This window comes from Trichomycterus rosablanca, chromosome 9 (assembly GCF_030014385.1).
Source record: "Trichomycterus rosablanca isolate fTriRos1 chromosome 9, fTriRos1.hap1, whole genome shotgun sequence".
Lineage (NCBI taxonomy): Eukaryota > Metazoa > Chordata > Actinopteri > Siluriformes > Trichomycteridae > Trichomycterus > Trichomycterus rosablanca.
In genome coordinates, this window is record NC_085996.1 from 21,327,940 (window position 1) to 21,344,814 (window position 16,875).

The window sequence follows — 16,875 nt, forward strand, 5'->3', positions numbered from 1 at the left end:
TGCGATTGCTTATGAGCCTCTTTGGTTGTGTCCTCAACTGCTTACTAATTTACTCTTAAGTATGTTGATTACTAGTAAGTAGTACTTTGAAACAGTGATGCTGAAAAATGACTTTTACCCACAAGACTTCTAGTAATTTGGAACACTGCATCACACATTACACAGATATAAAAGTGGACCAGATATTGCAAAGAGAACATATAAAAATTGAAGACATCAAGGAAATCTGATAAATCTTGGTTTATTCATCTTCTTGTGACACGTTCAGTCCAAGCGTTTGACCATGTAGGGTCCCTCCAGCTCATACCCCATCTTCCTGTAGTAATTCCTCGTTCCTACACCTAAAAGAAAAAAACAGATCAAGCTTTGATAAACAAGCCTGTCCATGATAAAAGACTTATTATTAAAGCATACTTATATTATAGCCATACTAGAACTGCAAAGGCACCAGGGCTGCTGTTCCTTGCTTCAATAAGTGTCAAAAGCGGCACAATAAGAATTAAATTATTCTTTTTTTCCCCACACTACACCATTATCTCCATCTTGCAGCTGCCTCATGCTTTACGTGGCATTTTTTTCTCCCGCTGCAGGAGCAAGAGGTTTCAATCGAACGATGAAAAAAGCCTTTCCATTAAAAAAGGTGAAAATGCACAATCTCCTTACCTGAGATAACAGCGAGTTTGGCGGAGCCGTGTTCGTCTCTGGCTATTCTCTCCGCCTCCTCCATCAACATCATGCCGAAACCCTAGACAGAGGAATTCTCATGAGGAAAACTGAATTATCAAGAGGTATGTAAGAACAACTCTTAATTTTCTCAAGAGCAAATAATTGGTCAGGAAATAAGCAAGAAATAATTGAACAGATTAATAATAAGAAGAATGCCTTTATCTGCCAGTCAAAGCACAGGGTCAGCTACTGTACGGTGCCCTCTTGAGCTGAGAAGGTTAAGGGCCTTGCTCAAGGGCCCAACAGTGGCTGCATGACAGAGCCTGGATTTGAACTCTCAACCTTTCGATTGATAACCCAAACTGTAACCATTTTTGATAGAAGTTTAACTTTCAATGGCTTCAAACAATTGATAAGTAGTTAAAAATGTTCCCGGTTGGTTATATTTTCTATAGGGTTTAAATCTGGACTTTGACAGGGACAAAACATGACTTGGTTTTCACGCTGTATTTACAATGACATTTTCAGCTTTTATCCAAAGCAACTTACAGTTGTGACAGTATACAATATAAGCAATTGAGGGTTAAGGGTCTTGCTAAAGGGCCCAATAGTGGCAACCTGGCAGTGGTGGGGCTTGAACCGGCAACCTTTTGATTACTAGTCCAGTACCTTAACCACTAAGCCAGTACCACTAACCATTAGCCCAGTACCACTAACCACCAAGCGTTTCCAATTGTGAGAAGCAAGCCTTTTGTGATGTTTTACTCTACTCCTAAACATGAATTGACTTTTAACAGTGAAGCAGCTCACCAGGATCAGAAGTTGAAAAGGCTCTCTACACTACATCACCACTACCTCCATGCTCAATGGTAGTAGATATGCATTAACTGTTTCTCATCAGATCTTTAATCTTTGGTCCTCTCTGGACCATCTTTATTCAACTCAAATTGTGATTCGTTAGTCAACTCTACTCTACTGAATCACTCTGAATCAAACTTTCCATATTTTGCCAAAAACTTCATTCTGTCCTTGACGTGTTTCTTAGACAGCAAAGGCTTTTACATCTTCTAGACTCAAAACCTGCATTGTTCTTCTCGAAAGGACGTCATTTACTTAGGTCTTGAATTTTAATGGTAGTTTTTTCCTGTGTTTTAAAACTGTACACTTGTGAGACACTGTGGGACAGTGGTAGCCTAGTGGAAAGAACGTTAGGCTATCAATCGAAAGGTTGAGTTTGAATTTCAGCTCTGTCATTCAGCCACTGTTGGGCCCTTGAGCAAAGCCCCTAACCTTCTCGGCTCCAGGGGCGCCATACAATGGCTGACCCTGCGCAATGGGACATGCAACAAATAATTGTGTTATACTGTACAGCTGTTTACGTATATATGACAAATAAAGGCATTCTATTATTTTGTGTTCTATTTTTTTCTATTCTATTTCAGCAGATGGTCATCTCTGCTTGAAGAGGCTTTGAGCGTTCCAAATCTGTTCTTTCTGGCAACATCACCTGTTTTGAAGCGCTGACCTATTATCTTAATAGCTGCTAGTAAAACAGGGATTTGCTGTGCCTTTGAGGACTTGTAAACTTAAAATGGCATCAGTTGGCTGGCCAGCCAATAGGACCATGGAGACTCTGCGGTGGTGGGTTAGCGTAACACACCGCTGTGCCACTTGAGTGCCAAGTACCATTGTGCAGCTGGATACAGACAATTACACATTAGGTATAATAGGAACAGTTCTGGATTTAGACAGTGCAGTGGAATGCCTTTCCTGGGGCATTTTTATTTGGGCTTGGAACAGGCACTGAGAATGCACAGACAATGTGTTAAATATAGAAATTGGAGAAGAACATGTACAGTGGGGCCAAAAAGTATTTAGTCAGCCACTGATTGTGCAGGTTCTCCTACTTAGAAAGATGAGAGAGGTCTGTAATTTTCATCATAGGTACACTTCAACTATGAGAGACAAAATGAGAAAAAAAAATCCAGGAAATCACATTGTAGGATTTTTAAAGAATTTATTTGTAAATTATGGTGGAAAATAAGTATTTGGTCAATAACAAAAGTTCAACTCAATACTTTGTAACATAACCTTTGTTGGCAATGACAGAGATCAAACGTTTCCTGTAAGTCTTCACCAGGTTTGCACACACTGTAGCTGGTATTTTGGCCCATTCCTCCATGCAGATCTCCTCTAGAGCAGTGATGTTTTGGGGCTGTCGCTGGGCAACACGAACTCCACAAATTTTCTATGGGGTTGAGGTCTGGAGACTGGCTAGGCCAGTCTCCAGACCTCGAAATGCTTTTTACGGAGCATTGAAATGCTTTTTACGGAGCCACTCCTTTGTTGCCCGAGCGGTGTGTTTGGGATCATTGTCATGCTGGAAGACCCAGCCACGTTCCATCTTCAATGCTCTCACTGATGGAAGGAGGTTTTGGCTTAAAATCTCACGATACATGGCCCCGTTCATTCTTCCCTTAACACGGATCAGTTGTCCTGTCCCCTTTGCAGAAAAACAGCCCCAAAGCATGATGTTTTCACCCCCATGCTTCACAGTAGGTATGGTGTTCTTGGGTTCTTCTTCTTCCTCCAAACACGACGAGTTGAGTTTTTACCAAAAAGTTCCATTTTGGTTTCATCTGACCACATGATATTCTCCCAATCCTCTTCTGGATAATCCATATGCTCTCTGGCAAACTTCAGACGGGCCTGGACATGTACGGGCTTAAGCAGGGGGACACGCCTGGCACTGCAGGATTTGAGTCCCTCTCGGCGTAGTGTGTTACTGATGGTAGCCTTTGTTACTTTGGTCCCAGCTCTCTGCAGGTCATTCATCAGGTCCCTCCGTGTAGTTCTGGGATTTTTGCTCACCGTTCTCATGATCATTTTGACCCCACGGGATGAGATCTTGACCCCAAGGGAGATTATCAATGGTCTTGTATGTCTTCCATTTTCTTACAATTGCTCCCACAGTTGATTTATTCATACCAACCTGCTTGCCTATTGTAGATTCACTCTTCCCAGCCTGGTGCAGGTCTACAGTTTTCTTCCTGGTGTCCTTCGACAGCTCTTTGGTTTTGGCCATGGTTGAGTTTGGAGTCTGACTGTTTGAGGCTGTGGACAGGTGTCTTTTATACAGATAACGATGTCAAACAGGTGCCATTAATACAGGTAACGAGTGGAGGACAGAAGAGCTTCTTAAAGAAGAAGTTACAGGTCTGTGAGAGCCAGAAATCTTGCTTGTTTGTTATTGACCAAATACTTATTTTCCACCATAATTTACAAATAAATACTTTAAAAATCCTACAATGTGATTTCCTGGATTTTTTTTTTCTCATGTTGTCTCTCATAGTTGAAGTGTACCTATGATGAAAATTACAGACCTCTCTCATCTTTCTAAGTAGGAGAACTTGCACAATCAGTGGCTGACTAAATACTTTTTGACCCCACTGTATTTGTAGAATTTTATTCAGCTTACTAAGTAGTTGCTTTATCATGTGAAGGTTTGTGTACACACTGTACGTAAGGTGGTGAAAAATGTCTTACATACACTATATTGCTAAAAGTATTCGCTCGTCTATGTAATGTAAATGTAAATGTTAGACGAGAAGGCCCGGCTCACAGACTCCGCTCGAATTCATCCCAAAGGTGTTCTATCGGGTTGAGGTCAGGACTCTGTGCAGGCCAGTCAAGTTCTTCCACACCAAACTCGCTCATCTTTGTCTTTTTGGACCTTGCTTTGTGCACTGGTGCGCAGTCATGTTGGAACAGGAAGGGGCCATCCCCAAACTGTTCCCACAAAGTTGGGAGCATGAAATTGTCCAAAATCTCTAGGATTTTATATATTATATATATATATATATATATATATATATATATATATATATATATATATATATATATATATATTATATATAAGCATTAAGAGTTCTTTTCACTGGAACTAAGGGGCCGAGCCCAACTCCTGAAAAACAACCCCACACCATAATCCCCCCTCCACCAAACTTTACACTTGGCACAACGCAGTCAGACAAGTACCGTTCTCCTGGCAACCACCAAACCCAGACTAGTCCATCGGATTGCCAGACGGAGAAGTGTGATTCGTCACTCCAGAGAACACGTCTCCACTGCTCTAGAGTCCAGTGGCGGCGTGCTTTACACCACTGCATACGACACTTTGTATTGCACTTGGTGATGTAAGGCCTGTATGCAGCTGCTCGGCCATGGAAACCCATTCCATGAAGCTCTCTACACACTGTTCTTGAGCTGATCTGAAGGCCACATGAAGTTTGGAGGTCTGTAGCAATTGACTCTGCAGAAAGTTGGTGACCTCTGCGCACTATGCGCCTCAGCATCCGCTGACCCCGCTCTGTCATTATACGTGGCCTAACACTGCATGGCTGGGTTGCTGTCATTCCCAATTGCTTCAACTTTGTTATAATATTTAGTAGCGAGGAAATTTCTCGACTAGACTTGTTGCACAGGTGGCATCCTATCACGGTACCACACTGGAATTCACTGAGCTCCTGAGAGCGACCCATTCTTTCACAAATGTTTGTAGAAGCAGTCTGCATGCCTAGGTGCTTGGTTTTGTGACCATGGAAGTGATTGGAACACCTGAATCCAATGATCTGGATGGGTGAGTGAATACTTTTGGTAATATAGTGTATATTATTTTAATAGTTGAGGGATTTTCTAGCTTTTATTAGTTTATTTCAGTGTTATGAAGATAAATTTAAGGATACAATGATTTAAGATTTAACATGACTAGGTTCAATGTTCTTAGGTATCGATGACGTGACAGTTTTGCAATCACTAATCTTAAACCTAGTGTAATCTAAAAACTAGTGTAGTTTGTATAAACTATATTGATTTCATCCTACCAGTGTTTTCATCTTCAGCTTAGATATTATCTAACTATGAGTGACCAGTCACTGGTCTAATCGTGTGAAAGAAAATATCAGAACAGACTTTTCTACCCAACTGCAGCTCATTTACTACCTGGTGCTGGAACTTGCTTGGATCCCGACTGCTGACGGGCACCACACTGCCGTAAACGTGCAGCTCGCGCACAATGGACACGGCAGACTTGAGCTCAGGCCGGAAGGACTGCGGCGAGCATCGACGGAGCCTCAGCAGCCCGATGAGAATGTCCTGTTCAGGGTCTTCGTATGACAAAAAGGTCTCCCAGCCGCCATTAGCTACATAGTCGCGCCGGATCAGCTCTACCTATAGGCAGCATGTGCACAACATATACATGAATATAAGGCGCGTATGCTAGAAATGAGAAAGCTACATTTAGGAACGTAAAACATTTTGGTAAATTATGGTAATACACACTGATCAGCCATAACATTAAAACCACCGCCTTGTTTCTACACTCACTGTCTATTTTATCAGCTCCACTTACCATATAGAAGCACTTTGTAGTTCTACAATTACTGACTGTAGTCCATCTGTTTCTCTGCATGCTTTGTTAGCCCCCTTTCAAGCTGTCTTTCAATGGTCAGGACTCTCCCAGGACCACCACAGAGCAGGTATTATTTGGGTGGTGGGTCATTCTCACCACTGCAGTGACAATGACATGGTGGTGGTGTGTTAGTGTGTGTTGTGCTGGTATGAGTGGATAAGACACAGCAATGCTGATGGAGCTTTTAAACACCTCACTGTCACTGCTGGACTGAAAATAGTTCACCAACCAAAAACATCCAGCCAAAAGTGCCCTGTGGGCAGCATCCTGTGACCACTGATGAAGGTCTAGAAGATGACCAACTCAAACAGCAGGAATAGATGAGCAATCGTCTCTGACTTTACATCTACAAGGTGGACCAACTAGGTAGGAGTGTCTAATAGAGTGAACAGTGAGTGGACACGATATTGAAAAACTCCAGCAGGGCCGCTGTGTCTGATCCACTCATGCCAGCACAACACACACTAATGCCAAGTTCACACCACACGACTTTCCAAGTCGTCAGGTCGCTGTACAGTTCACACTACATGACTGAATCTTTTGCACCCGGGAGTCTTTCAGTCGGTGTATATTTCACACTACACGACTGATCGGCAATAGGGGGTTTCACACTACACGATCCATCACCAACTGGAATCGCAGGCGAGCTTCTCTGCTCTCCTTTTTTTTCTTTTAAACAAAAACACACGTGAGAAGTGACGAGGGTTTTAATGACACCACGTCCAAAAATGCACGTCAACAAGTAGCGAGAGATCAAAGCTGTTTGTGGTCTGATGTGCAGCGTAAAATCAAAGAGGAAAGATAAATGAATCTGAGTGGATTTGGCAACACAAACAGTATATGGCTTGTTCTGCAGTAAAGTGGATGTTAATTACTAATTTTGTAATGTAGCGTGGGTGTTATATTTTGTAGAGGACGATCAAATCAGAAATACTACGTGTGTGTGCCGGTGTATCCTGATATAAACTATGTCCTCTTCTGCATTTCCCTTCACGCTGTATCCTGCGTTCTCATTGGCTGTTCGACATGTCACTCATTCCCAGTTGCCCATCTGAGATCAGATGTCTGACGTGCTAGAAAAGTCAATACGGTCGCCGAGCGGTCGGCGAGCCGGTCGGGTCGAGTTGTTGGATAGTTCACACTTAGCGACTGAGAGCCGAGTTTTGATCGCCGAGTGAACGCTGAGTTACTCCCGACCCGGAAAATCAATCGCCGACCAGCCGCCGAGCAAAAATCAGGGCAAAAATCGTGTAGTGTGAACCAGGCATAACACACCACCACCATGTCAGTGTCACTGCAGTGTTGAGAATCATTCACCACCTAAATAATACCTGCTCTGTGGTGGTCCTGTGGGGGTCCTGACCATTGAAGAACAGGGTGAAAGCAGGCTAAAAAAAAGTATGTAGAGAAACAGATGGACTACAGCCAGTAATTGTAGAACTACAAAGTGCTTCTATATGGTAAGTGGAGCTGATAAAATGGACAGTGAGTGTAGAAACAAGAAGGTGGTTTTAAACACCTGTCTTAAGGTTGGTTCAAACTGGCAGAGGAGTAATGCAACAAAGCGACCGGTTGCCATTTATTTTCAGTTAGAGCTGGCGATAAGTGGAGCAAACATTAGCGCCATGAAGTGGGCGGAGTCAGCAGCAAGATGGAAGAGAAACAAACATTGAGTCAACACAGAGTCAAATGTCTACAAATAAACATAGCATTTTTAGTTTCTTGGCATCTGTTAAACCATGGCAACCAAACGCCCACAGGTGATGATGACGCTTTGGTGTGAACATAAGGTGTTGAGCGATTTAGGTGACAAAAGGGGAAAAATCACGTAGGGTTATGTTGTGTCAAGGCCCATCATGCCACAAAAACAGTAAGGCATGGACTCCACAAGGCATCTAAAGGTGTCCTGTAATACCTGGTACCAAGATGCTGGATCTAATTGAGATCTGGGGAATCTGGAAGCCAAGTCATGACCTTGAACTCTTTGTCATGTTCCTCAAACCACTCATGAATAATTTTGCAGTGTGGCAGGGCGCATTATCCTGCTGAAAGGCGTACTTCGTCTGCAACAATGCTTGAGTAGCTGCCAAAGTAACGTCAACATAAATGCCATGACATGAGGTTTTGCAGCAGAAGACTGTCCAAAGCATCACTGGCTTGTCTTTTTTCCCCATAGTGCATACTGGTGCCATCTCTTCCCCAGGTACATGATGCACACACTTCCGGCCATCCAAATTATGTAAACAAAAACGTCCTTCCAGCATCTTAGGCTACTAAACAGGGTCTTTACACAACATCAGAGGGGGCGTGTGTCACAGCTCTTAGTAGACAGGAAGCATAATGGACATAATGACTACATTGGGAAAAATTGGGGGAAAAAAAAAACACCCCCCTTTTTTTAGTTAGGTCTTTTTCCCATCCAGCAGGCTAGTGGCCAGTTTTGTATGCTGCAAGCACTGCCAATTGTGCCAGCTAGGGGGTGCCTAGCTAGCACAATTGATGATGCCAGAGATTCAAACCTGGCAAGTGAAGAACCCCAGCTCTACTGCGCTAGTAGTAGTGCTTGTAACTTTGTAACAAGTAACAAGCTTTGTAACTTGTAACAAGCTTGTGCTTGTAACTTTGTGATCATTGGTATTCCTGGGTGAGGTAGGCTATTGGTTAAAGTATATTATTTGCTGTAACTTGTTTTAGAATAACTTGTCTTAGAATTTATCTCTGCAACTTTGATTATTAACTTGCTTAACTGTGGCCGCATTAATCTGTGTTCTGCTGATTGGTTAAAGTGGTTTCAGGTGACTGTTGTTAGGCCTGTTGTTAGAGGCCTAGGTGTGAATTGAGGGGCAGGGCTAAGCTTAGTATAAAATTAAAGCTCCGCTGGTCTTCTCTATCACTAGGTTTTAATATCTGTCTGAATTGTTTAACCTATCTATCTTTTTTACTACTAATCTAAACTAACTTGGGTAAGTACTATCAGTCTCTGACATTGTCTAAACTATCTACTTTTCTCAGCATGTGCTACTCAAACATTCCTGTGCTTATATCTCACAGACCCTGCAGACATCAGAGGGCACATTATAGAAACAGCAACGCCAGCAACCTCATCTACCCCCAACTGTTGCAACAGTCTCAAACAGTGGTGGTAGGTGGGGTCTGGAATTGTCAATCAGCCGTCCAAAAAGCTGACTTCATCTCAGCTTATGCACTTTCTCACAGCCTTGACTTCCTGGCACTGACTGAGACGTGGATCACCACCGAGAACTCAGCAACACCAGCAGCCTTATCCTCTGCCTACACCTTCTCTCATACACCGAGAGGATCTGGCAGGGGTGGTGGTACAGGTTTGCTCCTGACCAAGAAATGGCAATTCACTACTGTGAATGTTTCTCACCTTAACATTTCATCTTTTGAATTTCATGCTATTACTGTTACTTTTCCGATTACTCTTAATGTCATTGTTATTTACAGACCACCTGGCGCACTGGGAGACTTCATAGGAGAGCTGGATGTTCTTCTGAGTTTCTTCCCTTCAGATGGTACTCCTCTGACTGTTCTTGGTGACTTTAATCTCCCTTCACTTCAGTCCTCCTGTCTTCTTCCTCTTCTTTCATCTTTCGACCTCCTCTTTAATCACAGCCCTCCGACACACAAAGGAGGCAATCTTCTGGACCTGGTCTTCAGCCGTCCAGCTTCTGTTCTGGACCTCACTGTCACCCCACTGCACCTCTCTGACCATCACTTTGTGTCCTTCTCTCTCTGTCTCCCAACTCTTCCTACCTCCAACCACACTTTCACCCTTACAACACGCCCCAATCTTCACTCTTTATCTTCCTCCCTGTTGATCTCCACCATCCTAACTTCACTACCTAACCCTGACACTCTTGCTACCCTTCCACTTAACTCTGCAACTAATACTCTACTTTCTTCTCTTTCAACATCCCTCGATCAGCTCTGTCCTCCTACCCTCAAACGAGGAAAACCTTCTCACCCTGCTCCTTGGCTTTCAGACGCATTGTGCAGCAACAGAAGAGAATTGAGGGCAGCTGAGAGAAAGTGGAGGAAATCTAAGCTTGGTGTTGATCTCCACTCCTACCACGATCTGCTGTCCAGGTTCTCATCTGATGTTACTGCTGCAAAAACATCTTTTTACAAAGCCAAGCTTGAACAATCTGCTGCTGACCCACGTAAGCTTCATGCTATCTTTTCCTCTCTTCTGAACCCTCCTCCTCCTCCCCCTTCTGCCTCTCTCACTGCTACTGACTTTGCAACATTCTTCCAGGACAAGATTGACAAAATCAATCAATCCTTGTCTCCGACTGACTCACTTTCAACTGACCCTCAACCCACCAACACACTCACCAGCTTCACCCCACTCACCATGGATGAGGTTACACAGCTCCTCTCATCCAGCAATCCCACTACATGCACACTTGACCCTATACCATCCACCATCCTCAAAGACCTCTCGCAGGACCTAATCCCCTTCATCACACCCATCATCAACAACTCCCTGACATCAGGTGTTGTCCCTACTGCTTTTAAGAAGGCTCAGGTCATTCCCCTTCTTAAGAAACCTACACTAGACACTATAGACATTAACAACTACAGACCTGTCTCACTCCTCTCTTTTCTATCCAAAATTCTTGAACGTGCTGTCTATAACCAACTATCTGCCTTTCTTACTCAGAATGATCTCCACAATCCGTACCAGTCTGGCTTCAAGGCAGCACATTCTACAGAAACAGCACTTGTAGCTGTTACTGAGAAGCTTCATGCAGCCAAAGCAGCCAAACTGTCATCTGTTCTTATTCTTCTTGACCTTTCTGCAGCCTTCGACACAGTGAATCACGGCATTCTCCTGACCACTCTCTCCAACCTTGGAGTAACAGGTTCAGCATGGCAATGGATGGCCTCCTACCTGGAAGGGCGCTCCTACCAAGTGTCATGGAGGGGATCCATATCTACCCCATGCACTCTCTCAACCGGTGTTCCTCAGGGCTCTGTACTTGGCCCACTTCTCTTCTCTATCTACACCCGCTCTCTGGGTAAGGTCATAGCCTCCCATGGCTTCTCCTACCACTCCTATGCAGATGACACTCAGCTTGTTCTGTCATTTCCTTCTTCAGACACGCAAGTCTCAGCTCGCATCTCAGCATGTCTGCGAGATATCTCACAATGGATGTCAGCTCATCATCTAAAACTTAATCCCAGCAAGACAGAGATGTTGCTCATTCCTGGAGATCAATCTCCAACCCAGGACCTAGTCATTTCTCTGGATGACTTCCAGATTAGACCATCTGATAAGGTAAGAAGTCTTGGTGTTGTCCTGGATAACCAGCTGACCTTCTCTCCTTATATAGCCAACATGACGAGATCGTGCCGGTTCCTCCTGTACAACATCAGGAAGATTCGGCCATTTCTCTCCAGAGAAGCTACCCAGATTCTGGTGCAATCACTTGTAATCTCTCGGTTGGACTACTGCAACTCCCTCCTGGCAGGAGCTCCCATGTCCACGATTAAACCCTTACAGCTCATTCAAAATGCAGCTGCCCGTCTGGTTTTTAACCAACCTAAACACTGCCACATCACCCCACTGCTGCGTTCTCTTCACTGGCTTCCTGTAGCTGCACGCATTCAGTTTAAAACACTGACGCTCGCCTACAAAGCCAAAAATGGACCAGCCCCAAGCTACCTTCGGGGTCTAATCAAACCCCGCTCTGTACCACGCAACCTCCGAGCCTCTAGTCTAGCTCAACTTGAGCCTCCATCCAGGACTAAAGGAAGACAAGCATCAAGGCTGTTCTCTGTTCTAGCGCCCAAATGGTGGAACGAACTTCCTCTGTCTGGCCGAACAGCTGAGTCTCTTGCTGTCTTTAAAAAACGATTAAAAACACACCTTTTCACTAAACACTTAGGCTGATTTGTACTTATTTACTAACACTTTATTCCAATCTTTTCCATTTAAAAAAAAAAAAAAAAAAAAAAAAAAAAAAAAAAAAAAAAAAAAAGCACTTTGGTTCTAACAGGTTTTAGCAAAGTTGTGTTCTTCGACTGTTGTCTATCTAAACTTAAGGAATGAAATGTTCACTATGGAAGCACTTCTGTAAGTCGCTCTGGATAAGAGCGTCTGCTAAATGCTGAAAATGTAAATGTAAATGTAGTAGAATATCCCACTGCATCACCTTCTTTCACTGATCGGTGGTCAGGTTCTAATGCTCACATGCCCATTGTAAGTGCTTTTGAAGGTGACAGGGTCAGCATGAGCACTCTGAAAGTTGCACAATGTGTTCTGATACTTTGCTAAAAATGTTACTGCTGGCAATGATAGCAATCTCTCATCAACTTCAAGAACTGATTGTTCACTTGCTGCGTAATATATCCCTCCACATGCCAGCATAAAAAGATCAATATTATTCACTTTACCTGTCAGTGTTGTTAATGTTGTGACTGATCAGTATATAGGATACCCTCACTTACCTTAATGGGTAAAAAAAACACTATTACCTGGTACGGTCGCACTTTATGATGGATCTCCTGGATGCCCACCTCTCTGGTTCTAACATCTCGACACTGAACAAAAAAAAAGTGTAAAAATGTTTACCAAAATCATTTTTACTAACTTGATATATTTTAGGTTTATTTATGTGTATTTTATGTAGGTTTACCTCAGTTCCCATGTCTTTCATTCGTGCCAGTGCCAGCTCTCGCAGGTTTCCATGTTCCACTCCAGAGCTTACGAGCGGCATGGGGATGTCTCTGTATAACATGCAAAACATTACCAAGAGAGCAATGAGTAGATTCTAACTGGCAACCCATTACACACCAAATGTAACTTTGTTACTGCTGGAACAGAACAACACAGAGCAAATGAATCAGGCTGAATCAGCCCCACTTAGACGCCCATTCCACTTTACATGTCTGATGTCCTGGTGTCTGCTGATATCACCTGGACAATATTATGTGATGCTAATGTAATAGACTAAAATATGAAACCAACATTTGAAAACACCAAAACATGGCCATTAATAATGAACTGGAATAGCCCTCACTTTTCTGGAAAGTCTTTGAACCTGATTGACTTCCATATAGCCACAAGAGCATTACTGAATTCAGATTATAATTTTGGGTGATAAAGCCTGGATCACTTAATCAAATAATCAAAGGATGCATAATGGGGTCCAATTTAGATAAATAATTTCTTCATTAACCTTAATTGTTTCAATATGATAATCATTTTTTTGCACAGACAATGGCCTTTTCTTAAACTGCTAGCACATAGCTGGAAGCACAATTCTCTAAAACAACATCACATGAAGTAGCTTCAAGCTTTTCCCTGTAGGCACCCAGACCATTGTACCTCCTCCATTACACTTTATAGTTGGCATTGTAAAGGCAGAATTCCCTGTTGGTCGAATCTAAACCATCCAGGCTGGTACACAATGAAGTGGAATTTATCACTTTGTTATTTATCAATGCGCTTTCATAGCTCTAGAGTCCAACAGCAGTGTGCTTTATATCACTCCTGATGCTTATAAATGGCCTGTGATTATAAGCAAATGTGCAGCTGCTCAGCCATTGAAATGTAATTGTCAAGCTTTCTACAAACAGCTGTGTCGTTCAAAGTGCTTCAAAGTGGTCGTGAGTGATGTATCCAAGGACAAGGCATTGTACAAGCTTGTGTGACAGTTGACCGGGGTAGCACACCATGGTGGTGTCTTTTCTATAAAGATGCTGTTCTATATTAGGGTGCATTCACATGAGAAGCGTTTTGTACAAACTGCTACTTTAATTTGCAGTAAAACATTAAATTGCAGCAAGAAACGAATATGCACTTGAAATAACCGTCCACACACACACACACACACACACACACACACACACACACACACACACACACACACACATACAGTGTATCACAAAAGTGAGTACACCCCTCACATTTCTGCAGATATTTAAGTATATCTTTTCATGGGACAACACTGACAAAATGACACTTTGACACAATGAAAAGTAGTCTGTGTGCAGCTTATATAACAGTGTAAATTTATTCTTCCCTCAAAATAACTCAATATACAGCCATTAATGTCTAAACCACCGGCAACAAAAGTGAGTACACCCCTTAGTGAAAGTTCCTGAAGTGTCAATATTTTGTGTGGCCACCATTATTTCCCAGAACTGCCTTAACTTTCCTGGGCATGGAGTTTACCAGAGCTTCACAGGTTGCCACTGGAATGCTTTTCCACTCCTCCATGACGACATCACGGAGCTGGCGGATATTCGAGACTTTGCGCTCCTCCACCTTCCGCTTGAGGATGCCCCAAAGATGTTCTTTTGGGTTTAGGTCTGGAGACATGCTTGGCCAGTCCATCACCTTTACCCTCAGCCTCTTCAGTAAAGCAGTGGTCGTCTTAGAGGTGTGTTTGGGGTCATTATCATGCTGGAACACTGCCCTGCGACCCAGTTTCCGGAGGGAGGGGATCATGCTCTGCTTCAGTATTTCACAGTACATATTGGAGTTCATGTGTCCCTCAATGAAATGTAACTCCCCAACACCTGCTGCACTCATGCAGCCCCAGACCATGGCATTCCCACCACCATGCTTGACTGTAGGCATGACGCACTTATCTTTGTACTCCTCACCTGATTGCCGCCACACATGCTTGAGACCATCTGAACCAAACAAATTAATCTTGGTCTCATCAGACCATAGGACATGGTTCCAGTAATCCATGTCCTTTGTTGACATGTCTTCAGCAAACTGTTTGCAGGCTTTCTTGTGTAGAGACTTCAGAAGAGGCTTCCTTCTGAGGTGACAGCCATGCAGACCAATTTGATGTAGTGTGCGGCGTATGGTCTGAGCACTGACAGGCTGACCCCCCACCTTTTCAATCTCTGCAGCAATGCTGACAGAACTCCTGCGCCTATCTTTCAAAGACAGCAGTTGGATGTGACGCTGAGCACGTGCACTCAGCTTCTTTGGACGACCAACGCGAGGTCTGTTCTGAGTGGACCCTGCTCTTTTAAAACGCTGGATGATCTTGGCCACTGTGCTGCAGCCCAGTTTCAGGGTGTTGGCAATCTTCTTGTAGCCTTGGCCATCTTCATGTAGCGCAACAATTCATCTTTTAGGATCCTCAGAGAGTTCTTTGCCATGAGGTGCCATGTTGGAACTTTCAGTGACCAGTATGAGAGAGTGTGAGAGCTGTACTACTAAATTGCACACAACTGCTCCCTATGCACACCTGAGACCTAGTAACACTAACAAATCACATGACATTTTGGAGGGAAAATGACAAGCAGTGCTCAATTTGGACATTTAGGGGTGTAGTCTCTTAGGGGTGTACTCACTTTTGTTGCCGGTGGTTTAGACATTAATGGCTGTATATTGAGTTATTTTGAGGGAAGAATAAATTTACACTGTTATATAAGCTGCACACAGACTACTTTTCATTGTGTCAAAGTGTAATTTTGTCAGTGTTGTCCCATGAAAAGATATACTTAAATATATGCAGAAATGTGAGGGGTGTACTCACTTTTGTGATACACTGTATATATATATATACACAGTGTATCACAAAAGTGAGTACACCCCTCACATGTCTGCAAATATTTCATTATATCTTTTCATGGGACAACACTATAGACATGAAACTTGGATATAACTTAGAGTAGTCAGTGTACAGCTTGTATAGCAGTGTAGATTTACTGTCTTCTGAAAATAACTCAACACACAGCCATTAATGTCTAAATAGCTGGCAACATAAGTGAGTACACCCTAAAGTGAACATGTCCAAATTGTGCCCAAATGTGTCGTTGTCCCTCCCTGGTGTCATGTGTCAAGGTCCCAGGTGTAAATGGGGAGCAGGGCTGTTAAATTTGGTGTTTTGGGTACAATTCTCTCATACTGGCCACTGGATATTCAACATGGCACCTCATGGCAAAGAACTCTCTGAGGATGTGAGAAATAGAATTGTTGCTCTCCACAAAGATGGCCTGGGCTATAAGAAGATTGCTAACACCCTGAAACTGAGCTACAGCACGGTGGCCAAGGTCATACAGCGGTTTTCCAGGACAGGTTCCACTCGGAACAGGCTTCGCCAGGGTCGACCAAAGAAGTTGAGTCCACGTGTTCGGCGTCATATCCAGACTGCATCAACTCGGTCTGCATGGTCGTCATCCCAGAAGGAAGCTGACGCACAAGAAAGCCCGCAAACAGTTTGCTGAAGACAAGCAGTCCAAGAACATGGATTACTGGAATGCCCTGTGGTCTGACGAGACCAAGATAAACTTGTTTGGCTCAGATGGTGTCCAGCATGTGTGGCGGCGCCCTGGTGAGAAGTACCAAGACAACTGTATCTTGCCTACAGTCAAGCATGGTGGTGGTAGCATCATGGTCTTGGGCTGCATGAGTGTTGCTGGCACTGGGGAGCTGCAGTTCATTGAGGGAAACATGAATTCCAACATGTACTGTGACATTCTGAAACAGAGCATGATCCCCTCCCTTCGAAAACTGGGCCTCATGGCAGTTTTCCAACAGGATAACGACCCCAAACACAACCTCCAAGATGACAACTGTCTTGCTGAGGTTGCTGAAGGTAAAAGTGATGTACTAAACCCAATTGAGCACCTGTGGCGCATCCTCAAGTGGAAGGTGGAGGAGTTCAAGGTGTCTAACATCCACCAGCTCCGTGATGTCATCATGGAGGAGTGGAAGAGGATTCCAGTAGCAACCTGTGCAG

At 43.5% G+C, this 16,875-nt stretch overlaps 1 protein-coding gene across 2 annotated transcripts in view; it reads right to left on the reverse strand.

Moving 5' to 3' along the window:
• Window positions 1-225: 225 nt before the first annotated feature.
• The window catches only part of elp3 (elongator acetyltransferase complex subunit 3), a 54,724-nt gene continuing 38,074 nt past the window's right edge, over window positions 226-16,875 (reverse strand). For both annotated transcript variants that reach the window (XM_063001253.1, XM_063001252.1), the window contains 5 exons: window positions 12,802-12,892; window positions 12,641-12,706; window positions 5,668-5,895; window positions 664-745; window positions 226-341 (listed from right to left, as the gene is read on the reverse strand). In XM_063001253.1, the coding sequence (XP_062857323.1) occupies window positions 265-341; window positions 664-745; window positions 5,668-5,895; window positions 12,641-12,706; window positions 12,802-12,892 (544 nt within the window). In that variant the 3' untranslated portion in view covers window positions 226-264. The remainder of the gene's footprint in view (window positions 342-663; window positions 746-5,667; window positions 5,896-12,640; window positions 12,707-12,801; window positions 12,893-16,875) is intronic.